Source organism: Triticum urartu, chromosome 1A, assembly GCF_056163025.1.
Source record: "Triticum urartu cultivar PI428250 chromosome 1A, HENAU_Tu73, whole genome shotgun sequence".
NCBI classification, from domain to species: domain Eukaryota; kingdom Viridiplantae; phylum Streptophyta; class Magnoliopsida; order Poales; family Poaceae; genus Triticum; species Triticum urartu.
The window spans coordinates 58,959,079-58,978,333 of record NC_141873.1 but is presented as its reverse complement, the minus strand read 5'-3'; the positions used below and the strand labels follow the sequence as shown (position 1 = coordinate 58,978,333).

Sequence of the window (19,255 nt, the reverse complement as noted above, 5' to 3'; positions counted from 1 at the left end):
GTTGGGCCGAGAGGGATGTTGCTGGCTCACAGCCAACGCCCAATCCTGCAAAGGATGGATATGCCCTTGTAGACCACTGGGATCCTGGGGAGGCTCTGCCCTCACAAGTCAATTTATTTTGCTATCCCCACTTCTCTTTCAGAACCACTAGAAAAACATGACATGCTTCTCATTCAATCAATCTATTTCAACAGCGGCATTTTCGTAAATCTATCATTCTCAAGTTGAAATTTTGGAGTTATGCATGGTTTATTTACCATTAACTTCATCGCTGGGAACAAACATATCAAAAGCTCAAGATCTCTAGTTAGCAATATCTTTCAAAGTATCATTTGAGAACAACATCCATATGCATGGATCAACACTCTCTTCCGTGAAACGAAATGTTGATCGGAACAAAAGAACGATGGTCGCCGGTTGTTACAACCGTTACACACAAACTTCCCACCAACATAAAAATGCTGGATGCACACCACCACCACCACCACCACCACCACCACCACCACCACCACCAACAACAACAACAACAACGCTACCAAATCTATCACGTCCTTGCACAGCCCCTTGCTGACGCCGATTCAGAGTTATTCGCAGCATACCGCTTGAGATTCCTTCTGGAGCTTCTCCCACAAGCACATCATGAGCCTCGGGCTCTGATAGTGGGCGAGGACGTAATCAGAGTCGCATCCTTCGTTGTAGAACCGCTCATCGTTGGCGTAGTTCACTTGCTGACCACTGTCTTTGTATTGCTGGATCCATATTCCCATGGCCACATCCTCAAGTCTAAATAGCTGACGCAGCAAACGAGACCAATCAAGAGGTTTGTCATCAATGGGTAAGCACAAGAAGAAGTTTACGAATGTATTGCGAGATGATTTATCTTCGAACCTGAAGTGTTCGTTCTTGGTGACCTTGAACCACAAATTTAGCAACGTCCCTTGAAATTATGTATCCGGGACCATGAGCCCACGGCGGATATGTTTCAAGAGGCCATTCCTGTGTTCCTCAAGGGTAAGAAAAGCAGCCTAAGAATGAACGTGTGCAGGGCAGGGTAACTGGAAACATGCCGTACCTTTGGACTGATAAACCACTTGCTATCCTTGTCTCTGTGTGGTGAAGACTGGAAAGACATAAGACCATACAAGAGACCATGGGGGTTCGCCTTCTTCAGGCTAGAGATGACTTCATCGATCCTAACAAAAGCATCGTCATCTGTTTTCATGATGTACTTTGCAGGCATAATTTTGGTCTGCAAATTTGTAGACAAAATATAAGTTTATGTTGCCAGGATATGCATACATTACTAGATATAGGCTATAGCCCATATCTGGAATTTGAGAACGTGCTAAACCCATGGTGATTTCAGGTTTACTTAACACATACAAGAACATGCATAATAAGAAAACCACGACAAAGGTGTTTGTATCCAGTAAATACCATAAGTTAATAAACTGTGTGTTTTCCAAAAACCATGGTAATTTTGGAGTACTAAAAAAAATCTAGTTATGCCCTACAGAGAGCAAGGAAAATAAAGTTCGTATAAGCTGCAAACCAGAAAGAGAATACATACCCCAAACATACAAATTGCAACAGTCTTTAGAGTGATCAAGGTATAGTAGTCAACAAATGGCATAAACTGGATATCACCATACAGCTGAGCTTCTCTCCATAATTCCATATTGACCTGCTCATTCTTATGCTGCATTTGAGGCCAAAAAAATAACGATCACATTGGATGAAACCAGTACTAGGTCATAGTAACACTTGAGCACCTTATTTGTTATGGATGAAAAAAGAGCTTAAAAAATATTTGTTCCTTCAATTTAGCATTGTCGTGTTATTCTTCGCGGAAATTCACCTTGGTTACCCAGTGCTAGTTTAACCTTCATCACTGCCATGAATAAAACAAAACCAAGGAAAAAGAAGATCTGCATTTTTGGGATATAGCTGGATTTTTAGTAATCTTTCGCCATTTTAAATTTTATCTGCAACAACTTAACTACTGAACAAGGTGCTAGCTGGATTGTTAAGACTATATAAGCCCACTTCAAATGTAAGAGGTAGGAAACAGTAAGTATATAAATGGCCTAATCTATTCATTGGTGCATTAGTATAACAAGAAGTTGTTAGTCCAATAAGAAGCAGTGTAAGGGTCTATTTGCATCTTAGGTCCAAAACATTCCTATACGGGATTGACTCCCCAAAATTATTCTATTATCTTCCCCTTCCTTTAAAACTTTTTCTCACATTAATCAGCGTTGAAGTAACTAAGTAAGCAACTACTCCCTCTGTCCCATAATGTAAGACGTTTTTTGACACTAGTGTAGTGTGAAAAAACGTCTTACACTATGGGACGGAGGGAGTAAGTGACAACCCATCTGTCAAAACGTGTGGATATAGTAACTAAACGTTCCTCAGTCCAAAACAAAAATTTATCAAGTTATCCAACACACTGTGATGTTGTTTCATCTAATATTCATTTTCAAGAAACATAGTCAGTCTCTCACAGAATGGTACCCTCTTGAATGGAATTGGTGTTCATGTACTACTGCGTAGAAGTTAGTCTGTGTAGATATAATAACTGCCTACAGGAAACTGGAGAAATTAGGATTAGGAAGATCCAAGAAATAAGCAAGTGGCACTCAATCCAATAAGCAATCACAACTGAACAGAAATATTCCCCCGCCAAAAAAAAAACTGAACAGAAATATTGATGCAAAAGAAAGAACCTGAAAAACTGTAACTGCACTCAAGGCGATTGAAGTAAGCTTACAAGGCCAGTGAAAAACCGCACGGCTACTTCGCCTGAGCGGACAGACTCATATTGCATCCATGTTCGCCTCAAAGCCATCCGGCGCTTGAAGTTGTTTCCAGTAGAGAAAACACCAACAAGAAGAAAAATCCGCTTCTTTGGAACAGGTGGGGCCTTCAGAAGCTCAACACTAGCCATGTCTACATCTTCTGAAACTGGCAATCCATTAGCCAAGATTGATAGGAGCTCCAAATCCCCAGAGACCTTGACTCCTGCTACTGACCATGGCTCCAACCTCTATCAAAAACCTAACAGCATTCATAAGTATCCAATACCCATGAACATTTATGAATGCAATCTTATCACGTAGCGTAAGCTTACCTCTCTGTATGCAAACGATGTCTCGTGCCTCCCATTTACTGTCAAATGGAACCCCTCAGCACCAGCCCACAGTGTTGCTGTAAAAGGTTCTCCTTCGACAATTGCAGTACTGCCACTGAAATGTGCACGTCCTTTGAGCCTCTTTTCATCTTCAAGCTGGTTCGCACTAACATTCTGTGTGGTGTTGCTACTCCCCTGAATGTTATTCACACTCACTTGCTGATTGCAACGAACAAGGGCATCGACCGGACTGATCAAAAGAAATTTTTGTTTTATCATAACCACCAGAAACTATAAGAACAAGAAAAATATTACATAATTCAAATAATACATACAGATATATTTTTATTTGTTGAGGGAATGGCTAAATTATACCGGAGAGCCACTTAAGTCCTACATGGCATGGCATCCACATGGATGGTCAACGCAAGTACAAGACTGTCAACACAACTCCATGCAATCTACCATGGGCCCAAGCAAGCAACCATATAGTCAACAAAAGTCCAAGCAAGTCCTCGTGGTCAACAAGTCAAAGGAAGAGAAGAAAAATAAAAGACCAGGTCAAAAATGAAGGCAAACAAGCAAAGGAGCCCAGGCCCAAGAGGAAAGCCTTTATATGGTGATGGGCTCCCATGGGCCACAATTCCCCTCCTAGCCCACCATGAGCGCATGGACTCATGGACAAAAGATTACCTAGTTCTGCCCTTCCATGGTTCCACTTCCTTAGTTCAATGGTAACCTCGGTTAGTTGTCAAAGACCCCTAGCCTATAAATAGCCCCCATGGCATGCAACTCATTCACTCACACTTGAATAAATTCAAGAGGAGAGACACTTAGCCCTCAGAACCAAGGTTGAAGGAGGCCAGGGCCAGGTTTTGGAGTCCGAGGGACCTTTTAAGGCTCGGACTGTCGGGAGTTGTGGGACTTTGGAAGTGGCAACGTTCTAAATGTTCCGTGCGCAGAGCACTTCTCCCAACGGCTCTCTTCATAGGACGTAGGTCACCCTCCCACGAGGCGGCTGAACCTATTTAAAAAACATAGCCGTGTCACTTTGTCGGTGTACAATGACCTTCGCTATAAGGCCGTTGTACACAGCCCTAATTACATTTCTCTAACCACCCTACTAAGGATACACTAGCCAAAAGTTGTTTCCATAACAAGAACATCATTAATAATAAGACCCATGATAGAGCCATAAAAGGACGCTAGAACAAAACCATAACGTTCATTCGGCATATGGGATTACTGCACCTTTTGGTCATCACCACTGCAGCTACTCAAATAGCAAATCCAAGTCCTAATGGCAATTAACATATTGCTTTTACCCAAAAATTATTTGGATATAGATATACTTAACCACGACCATCAACAACTAAAACCCCAACAAACAATGAAAATAAAGACTGTTCACTGGTAGCCTGGTACCAACTAAATCCGTCCATTTGGAAGCTGGCAGTAGAATATTCTGATCTACTGTCTGTTCAAAATGACATCAACCACCATTAGAGGCTGGTCGTGATAAATTTGCTGAGGACACAACATGGCATCTAACCGAGTTATTATGGCCCATTTGTCGATCGCTCTCATTGTTAGCATACATAATTATTGTGAATCTGTGTTATGATGAACTGAAGATCAACACAATGTTTAACTCAGGGATCCTAAATGCAGGCTATCATATCAAAAGTGGCGCCCGCATACTCTAGGATGATACCACAGAGAAATACTGCATTATCATCTTGCATAACCAGTCAAAGTCTAACCACTAATATGCACTGATGCAACATACCAGTCTTTTATGTAATGTATTCCTTATAACAACCTAAGTTTAATAGCATGGCATAGCACAATGTTTAATAGCATGAGATAATCTCTGCATTGAGTAATATACCAACACACCCTGATATCTCTAGACGCATCAACTGAAAGCATGATAACTGGTGGTAAGAGCGTGCCTCAAGAGTTCAAATTTGCAGATCTCAGCAACACCGACGAAAAAGTATCACCTTAGTTGCCAACTGCTGTTGCTGCCGATGTGACCAAGCGGCGGGCACCGCTCCCACTCCCCCCAGCCGTCCTCACGGGTCCAAGAACTCTGCTCCACCACCATCCCAGAAGGCCCGAGGCTCACATTGAAGCACGCCACCACCTCGCCGCCTCCCCCCACCAACTCCGCCTGGAACCTGGCCGCCCCTTGCTTGGGCACCGCCACCACCGTCACCGCGGCGCCCTCCGCGAGCCCGCACGGGATCTTGACCCCACGGGCGCGCAGATCTCCATCCACGGACGCCCGGCAGCTCGCGTCGCGGGTCTCTTGGTTGCTGCCGGCTGCGACGGCGACGGTGAGGTTGCGCCAGGCGGCGGCCGCCTCGAGGACGCCCGCGGCGGTGCCCGGGATCGCATCGGAGCGGGAAAGGATGGGGCGGAGGAGGTGCCAGGAGAGGTGCGAGGTGGAGTTGGCGGGCGCCGGGTAAAGGCCCGAGAGCCCGGGGAGGGAGGGCAGGAGGTCGGCGACTGAGCCGGCGGGGTAGGTGGCGGGCTGGTGGGTGGTGAGGGGGGACGGCGAGAGGAGGAAGAGCAGGGCGGCGAGGGAGACGATGAGGATCACGCCGGAGCAATTCCTCATCGGAGCGACTAGGACTAGTCCACAGAGTTAGGGGAGACCTCACGCTCCATAGTTTGAGCTCGTGTGTGTACGGCGTAATAAACGGCGCCTGCTCTAAACTGTTAAACTGTTATAGACTGATAAGTGAGTTTAGATAGGACTAGCAAAAATGTCCGTGCGTTGCAACGGGAGAAACAAATCCTTACACTTCCCTACTGACCCTCTGCATTACCACTTCTTTCCCTTCGCCATCATTGTTCATGATGGTCTTGTTGTGCGCATATTTATAACAAACATGATCAATCCCAAGGCGATGAGCTTGATCATCATACTTGAACATGATGTTTCAACAGCCCCTTCCCGTGCCGACTTGTAATTTTGCGAACTTGTAATGATGGTGAGTTATTTTCTCAACTGCACTTGATGCATGCACCATCACCACACCCATGCTCCCTAGCACAACGTATGTGTTTTGCAACGGTGAAAACACTGATTCATATGATCCACAATTGGTCTGGTCAAGGAACTGCCCCGCTACACAGTTATCATCAAATTTAAGGATAATGTGGTCTAACATTAAATGTAAGTTTATGAATAAGTTCAGGTTCAGACATTTCATGAAGCATCTCAAAGAAATCTAGCAAGTGTGAATTAATTGTCTCAAAATAATTTTGTACTTGACTAAACATATGTTTACGATATCAAAACAAAATATGGAACATCATTTGAATCAATTTTAATTCAGAGTACAAATTTTAGAATAAATATTATGTAAATCTTTTTAACTTTATAGTTGATCTCCGGTCAGTTGCATGACACATTTTGTACATGAATATGAATAAATATGGTTATGATATAAAAAAAATATGGAACATCGTTTGGATCAAAAGCAAAATAGCAATTCAAAAAATAAAGAATCTTTTTAATTGACCTAAAATATTAGGTAAATCTTACGCATATGTGACAACCTGAATTCAATGGACTTCCATCTTCCTTCAGACTTCACACCACCTAACACAAATTCATCACCTTCGTTCCTGCTCATGGATAATTATTTCCTTCCTTGCTCTTTTATTACGTGGCCTCACGCCTCTTTAAATCCAAATTCATCACATTCGTTACTGCTCATGGATAATTATTTCCTTCCTTGCTTGGATTAAATCTCGTTGAATTAGCCAATGGCAGGGAGGCCCCAACACTCCTCCTCATGCATTAATTCCTTCCTGACTCATTTTGTGGCCTCCCTTCCTTAAATCTCGTTTAATTAGCCCACGAATCAAGGCCTTCCGTTCCTGACTAATTCCTTCCTGGAAGGTAATTATGTGTTTCCATACACCTCATATTGCTCCTGAGCCAGCTTGTTACCTAGGCCACTTGCGGACATATTTAAACAGAAGTGATTCAATATATGTGGGCGAGGTGGGATTATTTACTTTTTTTATGCTATCTCGCATATGTATAAATATATATATATTCCCTCTTTAATAAGACACATTAGTGGTTTGGCCCCGTGGCTAGAGATTGCAACCCCAAAGTTGCTGGTCGTGTGTTCAAACTCTTGTGCGTGCCATTTTGCCATTTTTTTTTCTTTTTCCAGCAGCTGCGTGTGGCCTATGAAAAAAAACAGTTAACATGAGGTGATACTATTTGTTAAGAAAACCAAGCGAAGATAAATAACATAGGCCAATCTAGTTCAGTTGGATGGTGCTAGAGGTATTGCATGGAAGGTTGCGAGTTCAAATTCTATCGCAAGCATGCATTTTTTATCACAAGCATGTATTTTTTACCTCCCTGCGTTATACTGAAGATGGGCCAACGTATAGCCAAAAGGCCTAAGTGTTTTTTCCTCCCTGAGTTGCAAGCTGGGCCTTTTTTCCGGAATTCCCTATTCGCCGCTTACTGCGGCAAGTAGTCGCCGCTTCGCATAGGGGCGCAGATCAACCTGGGCCAGCCCATTTGAGTGGTTTCGCTTCGTGAGACTAAAAAACCGCAAAAAATGATCTCGCTAGGAATCGAACCCACGACCTACAGAAGGGGTACACGCCGAGGTGGCCACAACGACTGACTCGTTTTTTTCCTAAAGAAACTAAAGAAACTAAGAAACTAAGAGGGACGACAAAACCTAAAACCAGTTCGCGAATATATACCAAAACACTTTTTTTCCTTCTACTGGTTCTTTCTGGTTTTTCTTCACAGTCTTATTCTGTTCTATTATTTCTCGTTTTCTATGTTTTTTCTTTTTTAATATTTTCCTTTTTCTTTTTAAGCTTTTCAAAAAGTTCAAATATGGTTCAGAATTTTCAAAAATGTTCTTTTTGTAAAAAATTGTTCATATTTCAAAATTGTTCTCTATTTTTAAAATGTTCTTTTTTCCTCCCTGCGTTGCAAGCTGGGCCAACGTACAGAGGACCAAGTTTTAATCATACCGGCAGGATCGTAATGTTTTTGACCTACAGGAATAGTACCACCTCGAATAAGTTTTAAAATTCAAAGTGAAAGCGTAAAATAACGGGAAGAAGCGCATTGTGACGGTGAACCCACGGAGTCAATCCGTGCTTTATTATTAGGGAGAGATTAAATGGGATGTTTTATTAGAGAGAGAGAAAATCACATCGTCCAAATAGTGGCTCCCCTGAATTTTTTTTTACCTACACCCCTTGTTTCTACTAAATATAAGATGTTTTGACAGTTAGGTTTACCATCAATTCAGAAACTCAATTAAAATATAGTACTTTCATCATTTTTTGAACTAACTAACGTTGTTAAATGGCACATGAAATGTCAATTTACCGTTGATAGCATATGACCAAATTTTAACCCTTCTTCTCCAGTCTCCAGTCTAACACTGCAACCCAGCTAGCCCAGCAAGGCAAACTCAGCACCAGAAGCGCCTCAAGCATGTCGTCTTTTTCCTCAGGCAGTCGTGTGGCAAATAGCACGGTCGCGCCATGCCACCTTGTGCTTCCTTCCCTTGTTGACCAATCGAGTTGTTTCTCAGCACCAACGTGATCACTAGGATGACCATTCCATGGCTGACTCATGCGCCATGATCATGCACTAACCGTGACAAAATCGAGCTCGCAAGCTATACCGATATTGGCTTCATCGATGGTGTCTATCACCTGGAGCAACCCTATCCACCCCCTCCCGATTGTTGCGATCAAGCCGCTCGATGACGCTTTCCACCCCCCCTTCCAAGTCTCTACCTCTTTGTTGTCCCAAGCACCGAGTTTGACACCTAGAGCACGCATGTTGCCATCCTCACCATAGCACACGGCCTTCCTCGGCCCAACCACAATGTCTCGGAGATTCTCCTCATCCTCCTTGGTATTCTTGTCGAAGGAATCGGCGAGTGAACCCTCCATTCAATCACGCCATGGCCGTCTTACTCACCTCTGGTCAACCACCATCGCACCCCAATCTCCTCCTCCAGTGGCCCTAGCTTCTTCTTTTATGTTTCTGTAATTGCATCTAGCACTCCTTATAGGTTTTGGTTGATTTTGTCAAAAGTGATCAAGGAACTAATATGTATTTAAGTGCATACAAAGGTATTAGACCCTAAGGATTTTGGTTTAACCAAGGATTGTGACCCGTAAAATGTTATGGAAATATTGGAGGCTTCGGTGCACCCTTTGATGAATTAGCTGAAGAACTAGAACGTGAAGAGTTAGCTAGTTTATAGTTTCTTTATTATTCTGAGTCAATAGGGAAAAATGTGCTATTGACAGGGTCCAAGTGTTACTAAGATAGTGTGTCTTCAGTTGTGCTTAATGGAACCAATTTCTTTAGAGTTGAAGACTTGGAAATCTCCTTTTCAGGCAAAGTCTTCAAGCTTGCGTGTTGAAGGTGATTCTTCAGTACATGTGGGTTTGAATTCTTCGTTGAGGAGTTAGGGAACCTGTTGTAAGTTTATCCTACCGTGGGGAATTTGAGAGTTCAAATTTCTGACTGTTGAGACAGATTGCAACAGCATGTTGGTGGGCACATCCCATCTAACTATCGCTTCGGCCCTCGGGTTGCGACCCCGACTATAAATAGCCCTTGCCTCCACAATAAGTTGGTTGGTTGCTCAACCTGTTTTGAAACAAGTTGTCTAAGCACCCCGTCCTTTCTAAGAATTCGAGTGAATCCTAAGTGGGGGAAAACCCAGAGCCTAAAAACCTAAGTGGTTAAGCATCGTTGAAGAAACTGATTATAGTTCACTGAAGACTTGTTACTGTTGAAGATTGTGCATCTTCCATGCAGTTAGGTGTTCCCAGAACCTTCAACATGTGGACTAACCGAAGAACAAATTTATGAAAGTTTGGAGGTCGCCTTGAAGATCCGCCACGCATGATTCGGTGAGGTCTAAGTGATCTTAGCTCAAGGAGAATAGGGGGGAGTCTTCTGTGTCTTCGGAAATCTGTCTCAGCCCCTACAACTAGGCGCAGAGTTGTATCAACAAATCCATTGTCTTCATTATGCTTACAAGTTATAATTCCTGAAGGAAATATGCCCTAGAGGCAATAGTAAAGTTGTTATTTATATTTCCTTATATCATGATAAATGTTTATTATTCATGCTAGAATTGTATTAACCGGAAACTTAGTACATGTGTGAATACATAGACAAACAGAGTGTCACTAGTTTGCTTCTGAAAGTGCGTTATATCGACTAGAGGGGGGTGAATAGGCGATTTTTATGAAAGTCTTCAATACATGGGAGTTTTGGAGACAAACGATAGAAATGAACCTATAACCATGCACCGGAAGGTAGACTACCCTAGACAAGCCATAGTCAAGTATTCAATGAAGTGAAAGCACAAAGACTAACAGCAGCTAGGCAGTACGGATCAGGATGGAAGATAATATGAAACCAATCTGAACAAACAGTCACACAGTGAAGACAAATGGACAATGCAAATAGGCAATGACTTCACAAGGACCAACTGTAAATAAAGAGATGGGAAGGATAGAACCAGTGAGCTTGGTGAAGACAAAGATTTGGTAGACCAGTTCCAACTGCTGTGACAGTTGTACGTCTGGTTAGGGCGGCTAGGTATTTAAACCTGAGGACACACAGTCTCGGACACCCAGTCCTGAACATGCAGCTCAGGACACTCAGTCCTCACCGTATTCCCCTTGAGCTAAGGTCAGACAGACCTCGCCCAATCACTCTGGTAAGTCTTCAAGGTAGACTTCCAAACCTTCACAGACTTCGTTCACCAGCGATCCACAATGACTCTTGGATGCTCAGAACGCGACGCCTAACCGGCTGGAGGATTCACAGTCCTCAAGTGTAATAAGTCTTCAGATCACACAGACAGGAGGACTTCAGTGATGCCTAACACTCTTTGGCTCTGGGTGGTTAGGGCTTTATCCTCGCAAGGAATTCTCTCTCAAAGGCTTCGAGGTGGGTTGCTCTCAAACGACAAAAGCCGTGTACTAACTCTGAGCAGCCAACCGTTTATGGTTGTAGGGGGTGGGCTATTTATAGCCACTAGGCAACCCGACCTGATTTGTCCGAAATGATCCTGGGTCACTAAGGAACTGACATGTGTTCCAACCGTCAGATTTCAAACACACACGACAACTTTACTTGGGCTACAAGCAAAGCTGACTTATCCAACTCTGGACAAGATTTGCTCTCATAGTCTTCACTCGAAGACATAGGATTTTGGTTAAGCATCACTTCAGTCATTCTGACTGGTTCTCTTGGACCCCACTTAATAGTACGATGGTTCCTATGACTCAACAAGGAAAAGCACAGAACGACGAAACAACTAAGTCTTCGTGCTCCATAGTCTTCACACAATGTCTTCTCTTGTCATAGACTTCAATGTGAATACCTTCACATACCACCTTTGTCTTCAATGTCTTCATACATTTTTATGGGTCATCTCCGGTTGGTAAACTGAATCAGTGAGGGACTACTACCTGTGTTATCCTGCAATTCTCACAAACACATTAGTCCCTCAACCAGGTTTGTCATCAATACTCCAAAACCAACTAGGGGTGGCACTAGATGCACTTACAATCTCCCCCTTTTTGGTGATTGATGACAAACTGGTTGAAGTTTTCAACGGGGATAAAGTATGTGAAATTGTAAAGGATTTAAGTATTGTCTTCGGAAGTACCAGAAAGGCTCCCCTGAAGATGTGCATATAAGTATTTTGCTTTTGAATGCAAATGCACATGGCAGGTTGTACTTGCGGAGCTCCTCTTTTACTTATGAAGACAATTCATCATACATGAAAGGATATATATCGAAGATAATGACATGCATAATAAAAAATGGACGTCTGCAAAATGACTTCATGCGGAATTTATCGTCGCACATGCAAAATTTATCATCGCATCACATAGTGTCAAAAAGGTAGCAGATGACCATCAAGTTTAAGTGTTACAACTCAAAACGAACCAAATGTTTCAAAAACGAGAATTGTAAGCACTTGGCAAAAGTGGCAAAAAGTAAAGCAACCACCCATATGGACCCGCTTGAAGACTATCAACTCATATGCTTCTCCCCCTTTTGTCAGTAATGACCAAAAAGGTTTGAAAACATAGAGCTTCTACTCATTCCCATGAGGAGTAGGCGAAGCAGCAGGGTCATCGTTGAGGTCCGGTGGTGCAGAAGAACTTGGTGCAGTGTCGAGACGCACTGAAGGTGGAGGTGGTGAAGTGGCATCATCTTGATCATCGATAACTCTGGCATTCACTGTTGCAGCTGAGGAAGAATAGTCAGAGTCTTCAAGGGAGGGAGTCCGACGCAAGTGAGCATTCCTTGGAGGAGTGGAGTCAAACTTGAATCTTTCTGTGAAGCCATCGTCTTGAAGATCTTCTTCAGCGGTGAGCAAAGTCAAACTCTTCCAAGACCTCCGACATGTTTCATGTGTGACAAAGGCATTCTCGGTAGCAAGATTTCGAATGCGATTGACATCCACCAAGAGGCTTTGCATCTGACGCTTAAGCCAGTCATGATGCTTATCCTGTTTCTGATGTAGCGCGACGAGAAGCTCTCGGTCATTGAGAACACGAGATCACTTCCGAGGCCTTTGGGCAATGGTGCTTCTAGTGGCGTCAGTTTGGGCACGAGGGGCACGTGTGTTACCAGCCAAGGGATAAACACGAGAGACTGCCTGAACTCCTTCAATGGGCTGGGTGAAGCTTTGACGATCAACATTGTGAAGATAGATTGGATCCTTAGCGGGCTCTGGGTAAATAGCTTCAACAGACAGATCAACCTCTGGCAAGAATACAAGATGATTGCGCGGAGACGGCTGATAGTTGAAGGCAGAGTGAAGCTTGATAAGGCGCATTACCCATGGAGCATAGAACTTCAGACCAAAAATGTCGGAGCCAGATGCAGCCAACTGCCTGATGAAGAAGTCTTGAGCATTGAAGCTTATGCCATTGAAGATATAGAAAACCAAAGTCTTCATTGCTCCTTCAAACTTCGCTGCAGATGAATGTCATTTGACAGGCCATAGAGTCTTTCTGATGATATGATAAATGGTGCGGGGCAGATACTCTATGTCTTCAACAAAGAATTCGGTTGGGTATTCAGCGTCGTGAGGCAAAGGCTTCATCATGCTCACAATTTGGCTCATGTTGGGTTATGGCTTCTAGAAAATGCTCTCCAAAGCATTCTGGTGTTGGTGACAACCTGGTTCATAGTATTCACCAGGAGTGGGCAGGGTTGTGAGCTCAATGATGTCTTGAGCTTTAGCTTCATGATGAACATCTCCTGTCATCCACTCAAGGATCCAAATCTTCGGATCCCTGTTGTATCCACGAATGTGGAGGGTAGCATAGAATTGAAGCAAAAGTTCTTCATTCCAGTGTTCCTTGGCAGTCACAAAATTAAGCAGACCCGCATCACAGAGGCAGTCAAGGGCTTCTTCAAGGCATGGCAGTCCAGCAATTGCTTCACAATCAAGATGCATGTGAGGGAACATGCGTCCCTGATTGTACAAGATGCATGAATAATAGCTTCGCTGCTGGTAGCTCCAGAATCGGTCCGAAGAGATTCTTGGCCTTGTGTAGGGGTTCTTGGCACTGTTGAAGAATGTGTTGTGTGCCTTGAATCCATTCAGATTAAATGATCCTGGTGAAGTTGCAGTACATGGAAACCGTGGTAGCCTTGGCTTTGGCTTCTGGACCTGAGGCATGTGCTCCACATGATAGGCAAACTGAGGTCCGGGAGCAGGCGGAGGAACCAGGATTGGCCATCGGACGGTAACAAGCTATCCACGATCATATGCTTGATCGATGGTGTGTGTGACCTTGGAGGAGGTACAGGAGCAAAGGCATTGGCTTCAGGCAGCGGATTTGCTTCGGGTGCTACATTGGCTTCAGGTGCATTCACTTCTGGCACCACATTAGCTTCAGGCGCCACATTAGCTTCAGCCATGAAAACGTCATTGGCTTCAGTCTTGATGTTGGTGGCCGCCTCAGTATTGGTAACCTCCACTTCAGGAGCTGGAGGGTCGAACACGTTCTCCTCGAGAACAACTTCAGGGTTGGACGGGGTGTACCAAAACGTTCTTCTTCTCTTGGTTCTTCTTCATGGTCATCGGTTGATGCAGTCGGAATATCTTCAGCCGTTTTGGCTTCAGATTCAGGAATGTTCACAGTAGGAGAGGCTTCAGGAAAGACTTCGCGTGAAACGGATTGGCGCTCTTCTCCTTCTGGAAAACTTGACAATGTGACCTGTGGCCTTGGTCCTTTGCGAAGCCTGCGAAATGCTGGCGACGCCTGTGGAGATGGAGTTGGTTGGGCCTCAAAGTCTTCACTGTCAATCACCGGAGTGGTGACCTGTGGTGGGGGAGTGACTGGTGTTTCTTCAGCACGAGGGGATTCTTGAGGGTGATCAACCCATGAGTCATCCTGAGCAATTGGCGTCAATGGACGACCAATGCTGATGAGTTCGCTGTTCGTGAGAACAGGCAATGATACCAAATTATGCTCGATCTGAGGAAGGACTTCATCATCTTCAACATTGTCGTGAGGACCAATGTCTTCAGCTGCGGTGGGGTCAACAGCTGGATTCTCTTCAGCTTCAGGAGCCTCTGTGAAAGCAGGCTCATGAACTACCAAACGACGTTCTCGATGTGCAGAGGAAGGACGAGCAATAGAAATTGGCTCGACAACAAGGGGCTCTGTGGAAGCAGCCCGGTCTCTCTTCTTTGTTTTTCTTTTCTTGGTTGGGGGAGCATCATCAGTGGTGTCTTTGGTCTTGCGCTTTCTGGCTTCGGCTTCAGCTGCTCTAGTTTTCTTGAATTCTGAAGCCAATGTGGGGACCTTAGGCTTCGAGCCTGTCATACTGGCTGGGAAGACAATGCGAGGTTCTTCCTGCCTTGATGCTTCTGGTTCAGCCACAATTGGCTTCTTCTTCTTCTTAGCAGCCATTCTGGTGTCGATGTCTGGTCGCCCCAAAGCCTTGCGCTTTTCAGCTTCATTGTAGCCTTGAACACATTTGGCAGCAAGATTCTTCATGCGCTCACGAGAACCTTTTGCTTCTTCTCGTTTCTTGTGGAATGCCTCCTTGAGCTCATGCATTATGACCTTGAAGTTTTGAATGTCTTCAACATTGAGCTTGGCCGTGTGCCTCTTGAACTGAGCCTTTTCATAATCGATCTTATACTTCAGCTCAATAATTTTCTGAGCAAGAGCCAGCTCAGGAGCAATGGCTCCATGGAAGGAGATGCTGAGGCCAATTGGAAGCTGAAGATCATCAAAACGGACATCTGGGCTGTCAGACCACTCATCAATAAACTTGTATAAGATTTCCACATCAAAGAGGGGAAGAGCATTGAATATTTTTGCCTCTTGCTTGCTCTTTATCAACTGCTCAAGAGCATCATTGCCAAGATCATCATCGCTGGACAGATCAATGGCGTCATTCTCGTTTCTCAAAACAGCAGCAGGGGTCAGTGCTTGACCAGTGGGTTGCATGGGCTTTTTCAACTTGGCAGACTTGGAGATGCGTGAGAGATCTTCAGACTGCACACTGGCTTCAGGAGGTGCAGTGGCCAGAGGCTTCGCCCGTGAGACCTTTGGTGCAGAGGGGGGCTTTGAAGCCTTTGGTTTCTATTGCTTCACAGGCTTCGGAGGTGCAGGCGCTTCATCAGAATCAGATTCATCTGCAGAGTGGTCCACGGCTGCCCCTTGAACCTGAATGTGAGAACCTTCTAAGTTCTAGAAGGGCCCAATAAGATTGGGTTCAGCTTCGCGTGTGCCATCAGCTCGTGGTGCAGAGGGGCCTGGGTTGAAGTCTAATCCCAAAGACTTCTTGTTTTCCTTGGTCGAGTTCTTTGCAGCCTGATAGTTGCGCTTGAACAGACTATCTTCACGACACCATAACAGAGAGGATGGGTCGGCATTAGCAGGCCGAGGTCCACGAATCATGCAGGGGTAGAAGCCTTGAGCAATAGCTTCGGACTTCGACTTGGGCTGAAGACCTTTGTAAATTATATCTCCCCAGGGGCCCTTTAAGGCATTCTTCTCAGCATACTCCTTGGTGACGAATCTGTACTTGAACCATTCCTCTGCCCAATGTCTTCGAATCCATTGGATTCGGTTCTTGCGTTCTCCATAGGTTTCTTCTGGATCTGACTTGTATAACTCATAGAGATCCGGTGGTAGGTCCTTAGCAGTGTTTCCACGGCGTTGTCTGCCGCCCTTCCTGACTGATTTTTGAAGTTTAGACTGAAAGGCTTCAACACTGTCGAAGTCTTCCGTCTACTGGTCAGACAGGAACTGGCTTCAGGAGAATTTATGTGACGTTGTAAGAACTCTGCAAATGAATGCAGACTATGAGAACCAAGGGATTCTCCCACGGACATGTACCTGTGACAGCATTAGAGATGCGAGGGAAGGGGAAGAGGTTATATGCATTCTTAGAAGATTTTGAAGATATATCAGTTTAGAAGACATTGACCTCATAGTGCGAAGACATTCACTCATATGTAGAGAGTTGGTTCCAGATTTGTACGAATCCACGGATAAGTACAAGTGAGTAATCTAACTACTTTATGAAGCATAAGTGAACATACTAGGCATGCTATGAGATGCAGAATGAGATAGATCCAACTTATAGGAACAGAAACCACTTGTGGTTGAAAATGGATGAATCTATCGGATCAAAAATACTGTAAAAAAGGTTTTATTTACCACACGAGGAACTGCTAGACGGAGTGGGAGAGGAGGCCGAGCAGTTCGATCTTCCGTGCCCTAACTTGGCGACGGAGGACACCTACGGCGACGATGGAGAAGACGATGTCCGCAGCCGGCGTGAGGACGGCGTCGGTGAGGTCACGGCAGCTAAGCGCTTCGTCGCCGGCGTCGTCGAGGGCTAGCGGTGGTGCTAGGGTTTGTGCGAGAGTGGAAGAAGAGATAATGACTGGGATGAGGCGTGTATTTATAGGGACAGGGATGACACAATGTTATTACACAGGTGCCCCTGGCGGTTCACATCTGAAGGACACGTGGTGATCATGCAACACATTGGAGGTTGTTCCATGTTCCCACGCACACCTGGATTGTCGGGTGGTCGTTCCCACTTCTTCGGGTTTCAGGTAAAAAGGATTGAGCATTGAAAACAGATTAATGTTTGTCTCTGTGTCTTCTGCTGACAAGGACGCAGAGAAGACGTTTTGACAGTTTCAATAGAATGCATATGATTTGGATAGATAGACTTAAGACGGGAGCATAGAAAGGTCAGGGTCCGATCACATTCACTTAGTTCAAAAGATTTAACTAGAAGACATAGCTATAAGTGAATACTGTAGAGGACAGAAACCAAATCAGTACATTGAAGATAAACATGAAGCTGATACGTCAACTTTGCATCATGCTTTTATATCGACATTTATTGCATTATGGACTGCTATTTCACTTTATGTCACAATACTTATGGCTATTCTCTCTTATTTTACAAGGTTTACATAAAGAGGGAGAATGCCGACAGCTGGAATTCTGGTCTAGAAAAGGAGCAAATATTAGAGACCTATTCTACACAACTCCAAAAGTCCTGAAACTCCACGGAACGTCTTAAAAGAAATAAAGAAAAATCCACACCAAATATGAAGGCCAGGGGGCCCACACCCTGCTCACGAGGGTGGGGGGCGCCCCCGCCCCTAGGGCGCGCCCCTATCTCGTGGGCCCCCTGGTGGCTCTCCGATGCCCATCTTCTCCTATATGAGGTCTTTCAATGAGAAAAAATAGGAGGGAACTTTTCAGGACGAGACTCCGCCGCCACGAGGCGGAACCTTGGCGGATCCAATCTAGAGCTCTGGCAGAGCTGTTCTGCCGGGGATACTTCCTTCCCGGAGGGGGAAATCATCACCATTGTCATCACCAACGCTCCTCTCATCGGGAGAGGGCAATCTGCATCAACATCTTCACCAGCACCATCTCATCTCCAAACCCTAGTTCATCTCTTGCATCCAATTCTTGTCTCAAAGTCCGGGATTGGTGCTAGTAGGTTGCTAGTAGTGTTGATTACTCCTTGTAGTTGATGCTAGTTGGTTTATTTGGTGGAAGATCAAATGTTCAGATCCTATATGCATATTAATACCCCTCTGATTATGAACATGTTTATGCTTTGTGAGTAGTTACGTTTGTTCCTGAGGACATGGGAGAAGTCTTGCTATTAGTAGTCATGTGAATTTGGTATTCGTTTGATATTTTGATAAGATGTATGTTGTCTAGCCTCTAGTGGTGTTATGTGAACGTCGACTACATAACACTTCACCATTATTTGGGCCTAGAGGAAGGCATTGGGAAGTAATAAGTAGATGATGGGTTGCTAGAGTGACAGAAGCTTAAACCCTAGTTTATGCGTTGCTTCGTAAGGGGCTGATTTGGATCCATATGTTTCATGCTATGGTTAGGTTTACCTTAATACTTTTGTTGTAGTTGCGGATGCTTGCAATAGAGGTTAATCATAAGTGGGATGCTTGTTCAAGTAAGAACAACACCCAAGCACCGGTCCACCCACATATCAAATTATCAAAGTATCGAATGCGAATCATATGAACGTGATGAAAACTGGCTTGACGATATTCCTATATGTCCTCGGGAGCGCTTTTTCCTATTATAAGAGTTTGTTCCGGCTTGTCCTTTGCTACAAAAGGATTGGGCCACCTTGCTGCACTTTATTTACTTTTGTTACTTGTTGCTCGTTAAAATTTATCCTATCACAAAACTATCTGTTACCACTTATTTCAGTACTTGCAGAGAATACCTTGCTGAAAACCGCTTATCATTTCCTTCTGCTCCTCGTTGGGTTCGACACCCTTACTTATCGAAAGGACTACGATAGATCCCCTATACTTGTGGGTCATCAAGACTCTTTTCTGGCGCCGTTGTCGGAGAGTGTAGTGCCTTTGGTAGGTGGAATTTGGTAAGGAAAAATTTATATAGTGTGCTGAAATTTATTGTCACTTGTTACTATGGAAAGTAATTCTCTGAGGGTCTTGTTCGGGGTATCTTCACCCCGTCCAGTAGAGCAAAGAGTTGCTCCTCAACCTACTG

The 19,255-nt window shown here is 44.4% G+C and overlaps 1 protein-coding gene across 1 annotated transcript; it reads right to left on the bottom strand.

Moving 5' to 3' along the window:
- Positions 1–289: 289 nt before the first annotated feature.
- On the bottom strand, positions 290–5,844 carry LOC125546121 (Galactosyltransferase family protein). Its single transcript, XM_048710269.2, has 7 exons — positions 5,140–5,844; positions 3,134–3,383; positions 2,774–3,049; positions 1,571–1,699; positions 1,073–1,249; positions 889–996; positions 290–791 (listed from the first exon to the last, which is right to left on the bottom strand). The coding sequence occupies exons 1-7, from the start codon at positions 5,757–5,759 to the stop codon at positions 585–587; spliced, it is 1,767 nt and encodes a 588-aa protein (XP_048566226.1). The 5' UTR covers positions 5,760–5,844; the 3' UTR covers positions 290–584.
- Between the last annotated feature and the right edge of the window lie 13,411 nt (positions 5,845–19,255).